This window comes from Nycticebus coucang, chromosome 9 (genome assembly GCF_027406575.1).
Source record: "Nycticebus coucang isolate mNycCou1 chromosome 9, mNycCou1.pri, whole genome shotgun sequence".
NCBI classification, from domain to species: Eukaryota; Metazoa; Chordata; class Mammalia; order Primates; family Lorisidae; genus Nycticebus; species Nycticebus coucang.
The window spans coordinates 133483169-133499985 of record NC_069788.1 but is presented as its reverse complement, the minus strand read 5'-3'; the positions used below and the strand labels follow the sequence as shown (position 1 = coordinate 133499985).

General features: G+C 41.7%; 2 protein-coding genes and 1 pseudogene across 2 annotated transcripts; 2 read left to right on the top strand and 1 right to left on the bottom strand.

Moving 5' to 3' along the window:
* The first annotated feature begins 6962 nt into the window (after positions 1 to 6962).
* LOC128593165 (prostate and testis expressed protein 2-like) lies at positions 6963 to 8240 on the top strand. The gene is made up of 4 exons (XM_053600950.1): positions 6963 to 7014; positions 7144 to 7167; positions 7629 to 7757; positions 8104 to 8240. Exons 1-4 carry the CDS (start codon positions 6963 to 6965, stop codon positions 8238 to 8240), a joined length of 342 nt encoding a protein of 113 aa, XP_053456925.1.
* A 2414-nt stretch (positions 8241 to 10654) lies between these two features.
* Positions 10655 to 11174, top strand: LOC128594809 (oxysterol-binding protein-related protein 11-like; annotated as a pseudogene).
* A 976-nt stretch (positions 11175 to 12150) lies between these two features.
* Positions 12151 to 15091, bottom strand: LOC128593229 (prostate and testis expressed protein 1-like). Its single transcript, XM_053601065.1, has 5 exons — positions 15040 to 15091; positions 14719 to 14754; positions 14097 to 14132; positions 13724 to 13846; positions 12151 to 12284 (listed from the first exon to the last, which is right to left on the bottom strand). Exons 1-5 carry the CDS (start codon positions 15089 to 15091, stop codon positions 12151 to 12153), a joined length of 381 nt encoding a protein of 126 aa, XP_053457040.1.
* Between the last annotated feature and the right edge of the window lie 1726 nt (positions 15092 to 16817).

The window sequence follows — 16817 nt, the reverse complement described above, 5'->3', positions numbered from 1 at the left end:
TTTTTCCTATGCTTTCTTGGAGGATTTTTATTGTTTCATGCCTTAAATTTAAGTCCTTTATCCATCTTGAATCAATTTTTGTGAGTGGGGAAAGGTGTGGGTCCAGTTTCAGTCTTTTACATGTAGACATCCAGTTCTCCCAACACCATTTATTGAATAGGGAGTCTTTCCCCCAAGGTAAGTTCTTGTTTGGTTTATCAAAGATTAGGTGGTTGTAAGATGTTAGTTTCATTTCTTGGTTTTCAATTCGATTCCAAGTGTCTATGTCTCTGTTTTTGTGCCAGTACCATGCTGTCTTGAGCACTATGGCTTTGTAGTACAGACTAAAATCTGGTATGCTGATGCCCCCAGCTTTATTTTGTTACTAAGAACTGCCTTAGCTATACGGGGTTTTTTCCGGTTCCATACAAAATGCAGAATCATTTTTTCCAAATCTTGAAAGTACGATGTAGGTACTTTGATAGGAATGGCATTGAATAGGTAGATAGCTTTGGGAAGTATAGACATTTTAACAATGTTGATTTTTCCCATCCATGAGCATGGTATGTTCTTCCATTTGTTAATATCTTCTGCTATTTCCTTTCTGAGGATTTCATAGTTTTCATAGTTTTCTTTATAGAGGTCCTTCACCTCCTTCGTTAGGTGTATTCCTAGGTATTTCATTTTCTTTGAAACTATGGTGAAGGGAGTTGTGACCTTAATTAGCTTCTCATCTTGACTGTTATTGGTGTATACAAAGGCTACTGACGTGTGGACATTGATTTGATATCCTCAAACATTACTGTATTTTTTGATGACTTCTAGGAGTCTTGTGGTTGAGTCGTTGGGGTTCTCTAAGTATAAGATCATGTCATCAGCAAAAGGGAGAGTTTGACCTCCTCTGCTCCCATTTGGATTCCCTTTATTTCCTTGTCTTGCCTAATTGTATTGGCTAGAACTTCCAGCACTATGTTGAATAGTAAAGGTGACAGAGGACAACCTTGTCTGGTTCCAGTTCTAAGAGGAAAAGCTTTCAGTTTTACTCCATTCAGTAAAATATTGGCTGTGGGTTTGTCATAGATAGCTTCGATCAGTTTTAGAAATGTGCCACCTATGCCTATAGTCCTCAGTGTTCTAATTAGAAAAGGATGCTGGATTTTATCAAATGCTTTTTCTGCATCTATTGAGAGGATCATATGATCTTTATTTTTGCCTCTGTTAATATGGTGGATAACGTTTATGGACTTGCGTATGTTAAACCAGACTTGCATCCCTGGGATGAAGCCTACTTGATCATGATGAATGACTTTTTTGATGATAAGCTGTAATCTATTGGCTAGGATTTTGTTGAGAATTTTTGCGTCTATGTTCATGAGTGAGATTGGTCTGAAATTTTCCTTTTTGTTTGGGTCTTTTCCTGGTTTTGGTATCAGGGTGATGTTTGCTTCATAGAATGTGTTGGGGAAGATTCCTTCTTCCTCAGTTTTTTGGAATAATTTCTGCAGTACAGGAATAAGCTCTTCCTTGAAGGTTTGATAGAATTCTGGAGTGAAGCCATCTGGACCAGGGCATTTTTTAGTTGGAAGCTTTTTTATTGTTTCTTTGATCTCAGTCCTTGAAATTGGTCTGTTCAGGAGGTCTATTTCATCCTGGCTAAGTCTAGGGAGAGGGTGTGATTCCAAATATTGATCCATTTCCTTCACATTGTCAAATTTCTGGGCATAGAGTTTCTGGTAGTATTCAGAGATGATCTCTTGTATCTCTGTGGGATCAGTTGTTATTTCCCCTTTATCGTTTCTGATTGCGGTTATTAGAGATTTTACTTTTCTATTTCTAGTTGGTCTGGCCAATGGTTTATCTATTTTATTTATTTTTTCAAAAAACCAACTCCTTGTTTCATTAATTTTCTGAATGATTCTTTTGTTTTCAATTTCATTGATCTCTGATTTGATTTTGGCTATTTCTTTTCTTCTACTGAGTTTAGGCTTAGATTGTTCTTCTTTTTCCAATTCCATAAGATCTCTTGTGAGATTGTTGATGTGCTCTCTTTCTGTTTTTCGAATGTAGGCATCTAAAGCGATGAATTTTCCTTTCAAAACTGCTTTTGCAGTATCCCACAGGTTTTGGTAGCTTGTGTCTTCATTGTTGTTATGCTCAAGGAAGTTAATGATTTCCTGTTTTATTTCTTCCTTCACCCATCTGTTATTCAACAGAAGATTGTTTAATTTCCATGCCTTTGGGTGGTCTAACCTGTTGCTGATACTTTCCATTGTATCTTTAAGTTCCCTAATTGACTGTTTCAGTTCTTTCAGGTCTGCTATATCCTTTTTATATTCTTCATATCGTTCATCTCTGATTTGATTCTGTTTTTGAATTTCCTTTTGGTTATTTTCCACTTTATTAGCAATTTCCTTCATTGTTTCCATCATTTCTTTTATTGTTTTCAACATGTGTATTCTAAATTCCCTTTCTGTCATTCCTAACATTTCTTTACAGGTGGAATCATCTGCAGTAGCTACCTCATGGTCCCTTGGTGGGGTTGTTCTAGACTGGTTCTTCATGTTGCCTGGAGTTTTCTGCTGATTCTTCCTCATGAGTGATTTCTTTTATCTGTTTCCTTGCCCTAATTTTCCTTTCATTTCATCTTTCTCTTTAAGTTCTTGTGCCTGTGGACTAAGGGTTACAGGACCAGAAGGGTGAGAAGGTTGAAGAGCAAAAAAAGGGGATGAAAGAAAGGAGGACCGAGTGATAAGAAAAAAAGAAAGATAGAGAAAGGAGAGGGGGTGGGTATAAGGAATATTGACAAAAAGAAGAGAGGCACAGAAAGAGGGAGACAGGGCAATATAAGTGTACAGTAGGGTACTTTGATACAACCTTAAAAAACTCCACCTTCTGGGGGTGCCCAGTTGCGTGGTTCCCTTGAGGTCAGCAGCTCTTTGCTAACCTGATCAGACACAGTACCCCACCTCCACCAAGTAGAGAGGAAAGACAAAAATCCTATAAATCAAACCAAAAGAAGCAAACAGAAAACTTTACGGGGATAAAATCGGGTGAAAAACCAAATGATATTGGTAGAAACACTAGCAAAAATGAAGTTGAAGTTATTAAAAAAGGCAGCAATGGGAAATTATAATTAAACTAGGAAAATTGAGAAAGAAAAAGGGATCTGTGTGGAAAAGATTGAAATTAAAAAAAACAAAAGAACATCAGCAACGTCAAAATAAACAAACAAAAAAAACAACCAAACAAAAAAAAAGAAAAAATACACAACCAAAAACAAAGCAGTTTGTATATGTTATTGAATATTGTCTGGGCAACACGTGGTCTTCTGGGGTATGAGATGTTAGTCACAGTTCTGATACGACTGGAGGCTGCTGATTTCTCAAACCCCAGCAGGTAGACACCCTAAATCTCTCTTCAGCCTACTTAAAAGGCACTTTGAACTTGTAAACTTGCTGAGCAGAAGCTTTCCCAGCTTTCTCGCTGGAATCGCTGCTGAAGTGGCTATCCACTTACCCAGTGTGCCAAAACCGGTCTCACTCTGCCCCTGAGGGTTAGGGCTGCAAGGTGGCTCAGACCCCACCCTTAGGCTACTTGGTTGCTTGGTTACCAGCTCCCACCCGTTTCTAGCTCTGTGACCCTGAGGGCGGAACTTGCCGGGGCAGATCACTGACAATGGATCCGTGTGACCCACCGCCAAACACTATTAGCTCCGTCTGGCTCAGCGGCTCAAGCTGGGGCCCTAGACAACGGCCAAAGTTCCCCGCACTCCCGCTCAGGCCTTCCCCAAGGCAGTTCAACTCAGTGCCAAGTCCAAGGACATCAAAACAGTTCACAGGTAAGGCCTTTCTGGTTTGCAGTCTCGCTGCTACTGAACTTACAGTTGTGGGCGGGTTTAGACGGATTGAACACACGCGACCACTTGCCGGTTTTCCACTGTTTTAGTCCTCCTCTTGGGGTCCAGAAGTCTCTCGCTGACTCCCTGTATCTTCATAGGAGTGATGCTAGGCAGTTCCCACCAGCCAGAGATGCCTGGAGTCCTATCTCCCCAGACTCACGGTGCCCAGATGCAAGGAAGGTGTTACTCGGCTGCCATCTTGCTCCCCCTCCCATCTGTTAGTGTTTTTTGACTGAATTCTTAGCATGACTTTTGCCAGGTGATGATTTTTCAATTTCAACATCCCTTCTATGTTTGTTAATTCTTTTTTTCCTAAGAATCAAGCTGTAATTTTGCAAAAGAAATTTTAGTGCCTATTCCTATATTTCTGAGATCTCTGAGGGCTTTAGGCCACTCTGGTGGACCCCCATTTGTCTATGCCACTTTCCTTTTGCTATCCTAGTTGTTCTGTCTTTTATAAAAGGTTTTATGGGAGTTCATACTATACTTCTACCTCCAATGAATCCCAACTGAAAATGTGGGACTACCTTGATATTCCTAATCAAAGCCTTAAAATCAGCCCATGAATGCCAAGGCAGGTATCCTTGGCCTTCCTAACATAGCCTCTTTTCAGGGTCTGCTCATAACATTCTTCTTAGGGGCTGTTTCCCATGAATGAGAGCCAATGGGCATATTACCCTGCCAGAAAATATGCATTAAAACCATAATTAATTATATACCCACATAGCTAAAAACAGTATACATAATTTTTTGCCAACTTTTCTTCATCAGCAGCATTCTACCAGCTTAAATTGGGTGATCCACAGATATGTGTTTAACATTCTGAGGAAAAATTTTGAAATCTTCAGCAGGTACTTTAGAGCTCAGTCTATAGAAAAAAAAATGAGATCAAATTTTAAACTCCAGATTATTTAATGTCTCTAGATCAGTGATTTTCAACTGGTGTCCCTCAGGGCACACTGGTGTGCCATGAGAGGATCTTAGGTGTGCAATGAAAATTTATAAAGGTCACTAATTAAACTATTTTCAAAAGAAGTTCAAAGCACAGTAAGTATATTCTTTTTATTACTCTTTTTTTAATCAACATAATTTAAATGTGCTATGAGACAAAAAATGTTGAAAAGCACTGCTCTAGGTAAATTCTACAGAGATTATGGAGCCATAAATAAGGCCACGGTGCCCAGATGCAAGGAAGCTGTTACTCAACCGCCATCTTGCTCCGCCTCCATGAAAACATTCTTGACAATGAAAGTATGAAGCCTGACAAAATGAAAGAGCATCTTACCTCTGTCTGTCCTGAAAATGCATCTCAAAATATGGATTTTTTTTTTCCTAATAAGAAAGCTCAATTGGAAAAAATTGACACATTTCTGAATGTACTTTTTCCATTTTACAAAATCTTTTTTCTTGGACCTCTTCATAGACTTTACCAGGTTGCTAAGAAAAAAAAAAAAAGCTCTGTGTTATTGGGGAAAATTTAGTAAACTAAGTCAAAGCTGGTTTGTGGACTTCCATGAAGGTGCAATCTATCATCCATTTTCCTTTTTAAATAGAATATTTGATATTTGTCTTAAAATTTTTATGTAGTCATTGGGGACCTGGCATGTTTGCCATTCTCCTTCACTTTACCATTGGAAATGGGAGGCATCGTTCAGCATAACCAGTTCCCATTCTTTCTTTTGGTTTTGCTTTTGCTGTGACAGCCACAAAAGATGAAGTATTACATTATGAGATTTTTTGGGGAAACTACATTTTGGGGTAGTGGTAAAACGGTGGTTCTACCAGACACAACTGACTGTAAACAAAAGCTTCTCTTCTCTTTTCACAGATGAAGCACCTTCAATGCTTCGTAATCATCAGGTTTTGCTACTTTAGTGAAAAAGGAATTTGTTTACTTTAGTGAACGTCATGGCCACTTACTGGTTTTAGGAAAGACTTCTCAACTCTAAAAGAAATTGTGTCATCAGGCATTAAAGATATCAACTTTTATCAGAAGTGGGTTTGTAAATCATCACATTAAAAATATTTTTATAGAGAATAGGAAGTCTGCAGATGTTCCTTGTCTTTCAAGAAGACAAACCTTAAGGTATCTGTTCTAATAAGAGAAGTTTCCTTTTTTGGAAAAAGAAAGAAAGATTTTCTTTTTTTCTTGAAACATTTTGAAAGAGAAAACTTTATTGTTTTTCCCTCATTTAGAAGGTATTTTTTAGTATAGCCTAACACATCTTTTTTAAAAATGTTTTTTTATTTTGAATTATATATAAAAAGGAATCTTTCACCTGGGAACGCCCCCCAGAACTGCTATAAAAATGTGAAAATATAAAGCAGGAAAAAGAGTGGGGAACACAAGTTGCTGTTTCTAGAGACCGATCAGGAAATGCTGCTCTGTCTGAGGGGGTGACGTCTGAGCAAAGATCAGAATGGAAAGGGGGAATGTGTTGGGAAAGGGGAGGTGGCTGTGGCTCAAATGAGGAAGGCTTTGCGATGAACTGTGGGTTTTCTTTTAAAGATAATGAGTACTCTTTGAGAGGTTTTGAGCAGGAGTGTGACATCTCTGACCTATGAAAGGGTTCTCGGACTGCTTTATGGAGAAACTATTGTAAAGGGGAAAAATAGGGAGCAGGGAAGCCTGAAAATAAGGTTATTACTTGGTCTGGGCAAGGATGATGATGGATCAGACTATGGTAACAGCAGTGGCCACAGTATAATAAATTTGTGGGGAGAAGTTAGTAGGTATAATGGATAAGACTTGCTGTCAGACTCCTCCTTGAGGATGGGACATGGGGAGTTGTAAAGAACACCCCCCAGATTTGCTAAGACCTGTAGCACTGAAGTAGGAGCAAGCTTGAAGTAGGAGGAAGGTCACAATTTTATTTTCATTAAATGCTTGATGAAAAATCAGAGTGAGCACCCTCTTTGGAATGCGATGAGGAAATTGGATATGGTAGCTTGGCTCTGGGAACATTGAGGTACTGTCTGTCTTTGATCTTTTATGAGTATATGATTCAATGACTAGCCCAAGGGCAGAGCACAGGAGGAGGACAACCAGCTTCCCCAGGAAGCTGCACATGACCAAAGTCCCAGCATGTTTGCTCTGCTTCTGCTGGGCACAGTCTTTCTGCTTTACCCATACTGGGGTAAGTCCTGGAGGTAGAGGTGCAGCTGGTGGTTGGTTAAGAGATAGGGGAGGTTTCCAAAATTGGCTCTTGGAGTTGTTGCAGATGTGTGTGAGATTATAACAGGGAAGACTTTCCTTCTCATCATAGGTGATCATCAAGGCCCTCTAAAAGGTATAAGCATGGCTTATCTGAAATCCTAGGTAGACAGGTCATTTGTACATTTAGAAGCAAACTTTCCTTCCATCTGCAGAGAGGCCTGTGATCCATTCTTACTATGGAAGTCAAGGAGTTCCATCGTCTTCCAGATTTGTCTAGTCCATTTCTTGGAGTAGAGAGACTAAGATTCCCTTCTTTGCTGCCTGGCTGGACGAGGGGTTCTTTACTGGTAGTCCATGGATAAATTTCCCAAGAACCCCGACCTCCTGAAATCATACACAGCATTTGATTTATGTTTGTACAGGTTATCATTCACAAGATGATTAAGGGGATCCATGACCCAGGAAAGGTTATAGACCATCAGATAAGAGTAAGAGAGAGTAGCAGAGCCCCCAGGCCCAGAAAAACTTCTCCAGACTACATCTTCTAAGCATTTTGTGTGTGTGTGTGTGTGTGTGTGTGTGTGTGTCTAGCAGAGACTGAAACAATGTGTTATAAATGTAGAAAATATCATCTTGGGTTGTGCTATGATGTCATGAAATCCTGCCGCCTGAAGCATAGACAGTCCTGTGCTGTTGAGAACATCTATGTGCTCACCATGAAAGGTAATGTGGGAGGTAGAGAAATGAGCACCACCTTCTCTGACAAGCAGTAGTGTCTTTTGTCCTCAGAGCGAGTGGGTGAATGGGATGGGTGAGGATGGGATTGTCGGGTAGAAGGGGTGGTAAAGATGGGCTCTTCCTTAAGATGATATGGGCAAAGGGAGGCTGATGCCTGTTGTCTGTTAGGGAACAAAATCCACCCTCTGGGAAGCAATATTAATAGACTCAGCCTTGGAGTTCATTTGGGTTTGGAGAAAGGTTAATAAGGATTTTAAGACAGGTTATTCCTAGGAATTGGTCAGGAGGAAGCAAGGTCATTGTAGTTGTATTCCTTTTTTCACCTCCACAGGGAAGAGTATGTACTATTATTCAAAACTGTCTTGTATGACCAAGTGTGAAGACATCAACTTCTTGGGTTTTGAAAAGAGGACAGAGCTCATCTGTTGTAACCACAGTAACTACTGCAACCTCCCAGATGGCCTCTAGTTCTACATCTCTCCTGGATTTTGAATCATTTTTTAGCCACTAAACCCCTTTTCCTGTTTTTCTAAACCTACATTTGCCCTGATCTTCCAGCCAGCTAGCAGTGAAAAGAGGAGCAGTCACACATACAGTGGAGGGTGAGTCTCATCATTGCTGGGACACTAGGCAGAATCTTTGAAAGTCTCTGTTGCTTATATCTGGCCTGGGGTTTTAGTTTCTCTTGGTGATGCTGACATAAATAAGCTCAGCCTTAGTCATTTATTATCTTCTATGTGAAAATGTGAAGGCTTGGGCCAAAATAATCCCAAACTTGTCCTAAGAATTCTGTGACTCTACCCTACCCTCATCCACATGCACTCTTTCAGGTTGGTACTTTCTTCCAATAAGCCCCAACACTTTCTGGTACTGTCTTTTTGCCTCTGAGAGCTGACCCTAGCTTCCCAATTTGGGGGCCACATGAACCAGCTCTTGGGGGAATCTTGCAGCAGAAAAAAGAGAGACATCAGGATAAGGCATCAAGAAAAATTTTAGGGGCATTTCAGTTTGTAGAAAATAAGATTTGAGAGGCAATTTGGTGTGGGTAGAATTGATTTGAACATGGCCTTAGCTGGCCAGGGAACCTCGGCACATAATTGAACTAGATGATTGGATTGAGAATGAGGCCATTGCTGAAGGAAAGCTAGTTCATTCCTTCTCATAGGAATGAGAAAAGGAAGCTGATAATGAGGAATGGTGGTGGAAGATAATAGAATGCACACAGATACTATGAGGTGGTGTTCAAGTAACGGATACCCTATGTCAAGTAAAGCTCTGAGTAAGCAGAAGGTGTGAAATGGCAGAAAGGTGACAGTGGTGAACGAGAAGCAGACAGACACTAAGTGCAGCAAATAGGCAGAGAGAGACCAAGTGGCATCTCTGTTGGAGTGGCACATTGAGGCAAAGATAGTAAAGTGTCCTTGGATACAGACTAGCCTTTGCATTTCTCTCCTTATGAGGCTTACTAAAGTTCCAGTCCCTTTTTCTCTTATATTATGACATATAAAATTTTCACAATGAAGCAACTAACACTCTACTTGAGTAGTTTGGTGTCTTCTATCTTTGTGTGTTGTCTAATAATGTAATCCTTTCTGAGGAACTCTCAGATTTTGCAGGGTGAGGATGGAAACATATATGAAGACAACTTTTTCTAAACAGATAAGCAGATTGGAAAAGCCAAACTAACATGGGTATTTTGAGCTTGAGTTGTGAGCTCTAGTTGTATGTGAGTATTAGCTGTCTTATCCACTGAATCACGGGGATGGTGAAAGTCAGTCTAGAAAAAAAAAAAAGAGAGAACATTGTCTAACTTTGGGTTTCAAAATAGACATTAATAGTATTTTTGAATTAGTGTTTAACAAAGTCAAAGTTCGGCTTTCTTGTGCAAGAGGAGAGCTCCAATTATAAAAATCTTTATATTATGTTTCAAGAGCAAACACTGGCATTCTCAGCATCAGAAAACTGAATTTGATTTTACATAGTGGGTGATTTTGATGTGAATTTGGTGCCTCACCAAATTCTTTCTGCTGATTAGTGTACCCAGCTTCATTGACTGTTGGCTTATGACAACTCACATTTATTCAGTTCTCTGGATATTTGCTCTCTAACAAACAGGAGCTGCCTTGCCCAGAGGCTTAGCTCTCAACTTGAGCATAGACTTCAGCCAGGGACCAGCTGGTCCCTTGCATGACAGGATTGTCTGTGGTGTAATTTGTGTTCCTGAGATTTTCCATGGATTCCAACTAAAGCTAGTCTCCAGGTGAGATCACATTTTGTTAATGTTTCCCCCTTAACTTTTCTTGCTTCTTTATTCCCTCTCTAAATTTTAAGCTGACAAGACCAAGCATTTTGTCTGAGAATGGAGCTTCAACTCAAGTTGAGGTCATGTTAGGAAATGAAATTAGGTGTTGGCATTTTTTAGTGATAGTGTATGTGGTTCTAAACTGACTCCTCCTTACTGAGGATAATCTTTCATGTTAGGGGTCCTTACAGTCTACATAAAATTGTTCTAGTCCTGGAATATTTTCCTTTTCTTTACCCTACCTTGGGATATTTTCCCAGTTCCATTTTCTAACTTGAGCAAATGAGCAGAACAAAAGCTCTTTTACCAGATGACTTTTTTCCTCCTTGCTTTTGCTAGGAAGGCGATATATATCTCTAAAGGGTATCTGTCCTCATCTTTACACCTGCCCTCTTAAATGCTTAACTTCAGTGGGAATGCATACTCCTTTCTTGGACCATTTGACAGTTTCCACTCTAGCCACCACCATCTGGCTTAGCAACTGAGATCACATTCAAATCAAATCTTATAATTACAACAATCACACAAAAAAGCAACCTACAAAGCTACAGAGTTGTTCTCTCTTGCCCAAGAAGGGCAAATGGACTGTGGAGTTAAGATGTCAAAGGTGAAGTTCTCAGAAAGCCAAGGAAAGTTGGAGGGCCTGGCCACAGTGACCCCAGCAACAGGAGCAGCGGCAGCAGCAGCAGCAGCTGTAGGGGTGATACAAAAGGCTATCTGCACAGTGGTGAGGTGGAAAATGTTCATGGTTGTTTAATGAAATACACCAAGTTTGTCACTAGGTGGCAGTACAGAGTTTTTGTTTTAAACAATGAAGTTGGGCTACTGGAATACTTTGTGAATGAACAGTCGAGAGAATCAAAAACCTAGAGGTACTTTGCAGGAGCTGTGATACCACCCAGCAATGAGGATTTTCACACCCTCACTGTAAATGCTGCCAGTGGGGAACAGTATAAACTCAGAGCCACAGATGCTAAAGAACAACAACATTGGGTCAGCAGACTTCGGGTAATACACAACACCTCACGGAAGCTATTGGAAAGAATAATGTTCCTATGAAGCCATTGAGTTTCTCAGGCTTCATTCTTCCAGTTCGTTAGAAAAACAGCCTCAATTCTTGTAAGCAGACTTGTTGCAATCCCTATCTTCCCCCAGGATGCTGTAATTTTACACTGGAAGGCTTGAGTGTGTGTGGCAGGGAGGTGGGGGTGGGAGACACCTGGTTGTGGAACTTCTGTCCACAGGAGTTGCTGAGGAAATGTCCATTGGCTAGACCCAAATGGCCTCCTTAGATCCTGCAGCTCTCAGCTTCCTCTGTGCTGTGCCTCAGATATGGGAGTATAGTGAGGCAGCTGGTGGTCTCGTCTCCTTGGAGGCACCCTGCAGCTTCTTTCTGTCTGTCGATGCCTCCTCATGAGTTGGCCAGGGAAGCCAGGGAAGACACTACCTCTAGAATCTCAGATTCCCTCTGTAACTCCCAACCTCAAAGAGAGTCTCAATCTAGAAGGTAGAAAATCTTTCTTTTTTCATGGCTCTGTTGCAAATTCACTTGTATGTACCCTGGGAGCAGAATGAATGAAGATGATCCAAGGAGACTTAAGCTATTTCTCTTCATGAAGAGAAATAGTGCTGTCAGCGTTAACACGCTTTGACTGGAGTGGGATCCAAAGAATGATACATAGAGAAAGAAACACAAAAAATAAAATATTCTTCTATAGAAGGAAATGAAGAAGCAAAAGAAAGATGAAGGGATATTTTGTAACATTGAATTATCCCTTTCCTCCTTTTCTGAACAGCTTGGTTACACAGTGGTAGCACTAGGGTTTATGGCAACCTGCAGGATATATTGACCTTGATCTTGTTCTCAAAGTTCATTATTTATTTAATTATTTACTTATTTATTTTAAGGAGCAGGACAGAGGCTTTAGAAAAGGAGAGGGATTTTTATTTCATATGCAGAAGGTATAACCATGTGTTCACAATCCTCCCTGAAGTGATTTTTTTAGGATGTCATTGTGAAGAGTCTTAGACAACAATCCCAGCCAGACATTGGAGCCACAGAAGAACCAGCAACTTCTAAAGCATTTCATTACAGAGGTCATAGCCCCTGCAGCAGTTGAAGTTCACCAAATAGACACCCCAGTTTATGTTTTTCACATTAGCGCACTTCTTTAGGCAGCCCATGAAGGTTAACCAGGGAGTTCCATCCTCTGTGGGAGGAAGGAGAGGCAGATATCAGCAAATCTGCTCCTGAGGAATCTGCAGACAAACCTCTCCAGATCACACCAGTGTAGAAAAATAACCTTATATAGTTTGAGACTCTGTTATTCATATGCGAAGAACAGGAAAAATGGGGGCCAGGCGTGGTGGATCACACCTGTATCCCTAGCATTCTGGGAGGCCGAGGTGGGTGGATTGCCTGAATTCATGAGTTCAATACCAGCCTGACCCAGAGCGAGACCCCATCTCTAAAAATAGCTGGGCGTTGTGGCGGGTGCCTATAATCCCAGCTACTTGGGAGGATGAAGCAAGAGAATCGCTTAAGCCCAGTAGTTTGAGGTTGCTGTGAGCTGTGAGGCCATGGCACTTTACCGAGGGCAACAAAGTGAGACTCTGTCTTAAAAAAATAAACACCTCCCCCCCCCCAAAAAAGAAAAACAAACCTGAGCCGAGCACCTGTAGTACAGTGGTTACAGTGCCAGCCATATACACCAAGGCTGGTAGGTTCGAACCTGGCCCGGGCAAGCTAAAACAACAATGACAACTGCAACAAAAAATAGCTGGGTGTTGTGGCAGGTGCCCATAGGCCCAGCTACTTGGGAGGCTGAGGCAAGAGAATCATTTAAGCCCAAGAGTTGGAGGTTGCTGTGAGCTCTGATGCCACAGTACTCTCCCAAGGGTGACATAGTGAGACTGTCTCAACAAACAACAACAAAAAAGAAAAAAACTGGTTCTTTGTACCCTCAACGAATCCCCAACAATTAAAAAAAAAAAAAAAAAAAAACAACTAGAAAGATGTTGCAAGTTGGAGGCTTCCCAAAAGAAAAAGCAATGGTAGAGCTGTATAAAAAAATTTGGGACTCGGGTAGTAAGGAGAGCATCAATCCATGGATTGCCAAAGCTAGATGTTTCTACTGAGAATCTTAACACTGGTTTAAGCACCTGCCTCCACTTAAGCAAGAGTTATAAATGCTGAGGGATCATTTTAGCACAGAGGGTGGGAAAAGAGAGAAACCCCGAAGTCTGGTGTTACCGGTCAATGGCCATTTAGCTAGTGTCTACTTCTGACACTGGCCCCTCTTTTTCCATAGTTTAGAACTGTCCATGAGGAAATCTAGGCAGACACAGAGACCAAGAGCTCCCCCCAACCCAAGGATTCACTGTTACCCTTTGGGCTAGATCATGCCTTTTCCCCTACCTTCATTCATTCTATTTTGTTCAGGTTTCTCAAAATATCTCCTTAGCTACATACATCCACCCCCTAATGACAATCTATATCTCTTTTTCATTATGTATATGATGTGGGGAGAAATATTAGCCATCCCAGGTATGAGACTGCCTGTCATAAATTAAGGCCCCCCTTTCACCGTGGCTGTAGTGTCCCGTCTGTTTCTTCCACCCCTTCCTTTTTCCCCAACCAACAACTTACGTCTGAAAATCCTCCCCACGGTGCAGGCTTCTTGTGTTGTTGCAGTGCATATGCCTCGTCCTCGGGAACACTTTTCCCCTGGAAACTGGAGGTGGCACATCCTGCACTGAACAATTTGTATGCCTTGGCCAGGGAGAAGGGAAATAGGAGGTGTCAAGACCATGAAAGGGTTTGAAGTCCGCTTGGAGCCAGGGGTCTTCCCCATTAGGCATGACACCTGCCTCCACTTAAATAGGCTAAGTCAAAAGAGTGACTGGAAGTTATGGTCTTAAGAGTTTTAGCCTGAAAGGTAGAAGGGGAAGGAAAGGTGGAAGGGGAAGGAGGGAAATACCATTGAGAGAGAGGTGATCAGATTAGGTCTCTTCACACTCACCAGAGTAACTGTCTTCCTGAACAATTATTTCATTGACTGTGCTGGCAAAGAGAAATAAAATAAATCCCTAATTTTGTCTGAGATTCAGCCTTGCATAGGCTCTTTGCAATCTCCCCTTAAGGGTCCCTCCTTCACTGTCACATGGGGCTACGTCAGACCCTGTCTGCCCCTCCAAAACCTAATCACCTACTAGGCACCTTCATATCTCTTCTCTCCTCTTCATATGCCCATTCCTACAAGCGCCCAACAGACAAGAAGGCCCTATGTGGCATTCTTATCCATGTGTGCCTAGACTCTTACAAAGGGGACAAGGACCTGAAATTCATGACGATGCTATACTTCAAATTTGGCCAAGAAGGTCCTGCAAAGTCAATGTCCCGTCTCTAGCTTTCCCTTATCCTGGCCCTTTATGATACTCCCTCTTAGCCTCATCAGTTACTACCAATATTACTTTGTCAACCTAACACCAGCTCCCAGTCTAGTCTGTCTGCTGAGAGAGGTTATTGAAACTCAAGGTCTATTTCTGTGTTGTTCATGGCCCCCCAACCCCACCCAAACTCACCCACCCTGCCCCTCCCATATCCCCTCCTCAAGCCTTCTCTCATATCATCATTTTACTCACCAGTGTCATCTCTGTGTAGAAGTGACCCAGATAGTACTGTTGGGGGTGGGGTGGGGGAAAAACCACACATTGTCTTCAGATCTCATTCTCCAGACCCCACTTCATAGCCTCTGTGAATTCCTCTCCAATCTGCCTATTTCCTCCCATAAGGGGAGAGTGAAGGCCTTTAAGTTCCCAGAGATGTGGCACACTGGCTGGGAGCACAGCATTTGAGCAGCAGCTTGCCGTGCCTCTGCTACCTGAGCAGGGTTCTGTGACAGGAGCTCTAAACCATTCCTGATGCTGGACACATCCCACCAACTATCAGCTCTAGGGACTGACCTGTAAAGCAGCACAACAGGATAGGGAGTACCAGCAGGAGGGACCTGTCCATTTTGGAAGAAGCCAGGGCCAGTCTCGGGTGGAGTACCTGTTTATATACCTGCAAGGTTGGGCCTCCTGGGGAAGGGTGGGGCATGAGACACTGTGGAAGTCCTTTGGAGGCCTACCCTGTTCCTAGGGAAATCAGTGACTCCTTAATTTCTCTTCTTATCATTTGGGGGGGAAGGGATTTCTGATTCCAGGTTCCATGGCCTTTTTACCATATTGCACTGTGGAAGAACACAAGGATAAATCTGGGCTGGACGGGTAGAATTCCCAGACATCTACACCAAGATGTGCATTACAGTTGAGAGCATGTATACACACAAGTAACTGGAAAGCAAGGAGGCCAGAAGGCAAGAAGAAAGGCTGAGAATAGAATGTTAAAAATTGTATAACTCTGGGCAAAGGAGAAGAGAGAAGATGGGAAATTTCTTCTCAGAGGTACCAACAGAGGATTCTCACAAGGGGAACGAAGTTCCTCACTCTTTATTTATTTATTTATTTATTTATTTATTTATTTTTGAGACAGAGTCTCACTTTGATGCCCTTGGTAGAGTGCTGTGGCGTCATAGCTCACAGCAACTTCAAACTTTTGGGCTCAGGTGATTCTCTTGCCTCAGCCTCCCGAGTAGCTGGGACTACAGGCACCTGCCACAATGCCCAGCATAGTTCTTCACTCTTACATGATGTTAGGCCAGGTTAGAAGGCAGGGGGTAGCAGTAAATTGCAATGAAAGTTGCAGCTTTGTCTTTGTTGTCATTGCAGACACTTGAGGGAAGGATCTGTGCCAATGCTTGGGGAAAAACAATAGGGAAGGGAAACAACAACTGAAAGGAGGCGGGTTGTGATAGGGCACAATATGGGTCTACAGCAAAGTGGGTTAGTGTTCTCAGCCAACTGTTGGCTGAATTCACACAATAGTGAAGCGTGGAAGAGATTTTTGCATCCATGAAATTGTGGAGGTTATTGTTAAATGCCAATAGAGAAAATTGGCATTCCCATGCACAGAAGAAGAGAGGCAGGCACCAAGCAGTAAGTTAACTGCTTCCCTGGAGCACCTATTGTGAAGCTTTGAAACAACACCAAGAAGTGCTCATGTACCACATGTGCACACACAGACAGGACAGCACTGAGTTTTGTGTTCAGTATATTCACTGGCAGAAATCTCCCTTTCTTTACTTCCACTATCGTGAAATTTAGGATTTACTCTTCCATCTTTGCATTTCTTTCTCTTGCGATCCCCTCTCCTTTAGGGATCCCATTTTTAATTCTCTGCCTAATGGCAGCCTATATAAAAGGAGGAGAGGTTCTCTTCTGCCCTGTCAGAAACTGTATCTCACCTGATGACACTTCTGTTATTGTAGGACTTCTACAGCAGAAATTTCCTCTTCCCCCATGTACTGATTCACTTGTATTCCTTGCACATATTTGAACCCTATTACCTTAACTTTTTCCCTAAAATATTCCCAAATGCATACTCTCTCTTTTAGTGGCCCTAATACCTAATTTTTTTTACTGAGTCTCTGTCACTATGGGTCTCATTTTATTTTTGCCTCTACTGCTTTTTTTCTTATCATCTTAAGGATTCCACCCCACCCCAAATTCTCCTTATGTCATTAATTTCAGATCCACAACTTAGAAGTATTCAGGGATCCCTTTTGAACTATTACTCCAGACTCCATTCAGTCTGTAAAGACCTTTTTACACAGAGTTCTGGAGATGTAGTTAGTCCACAA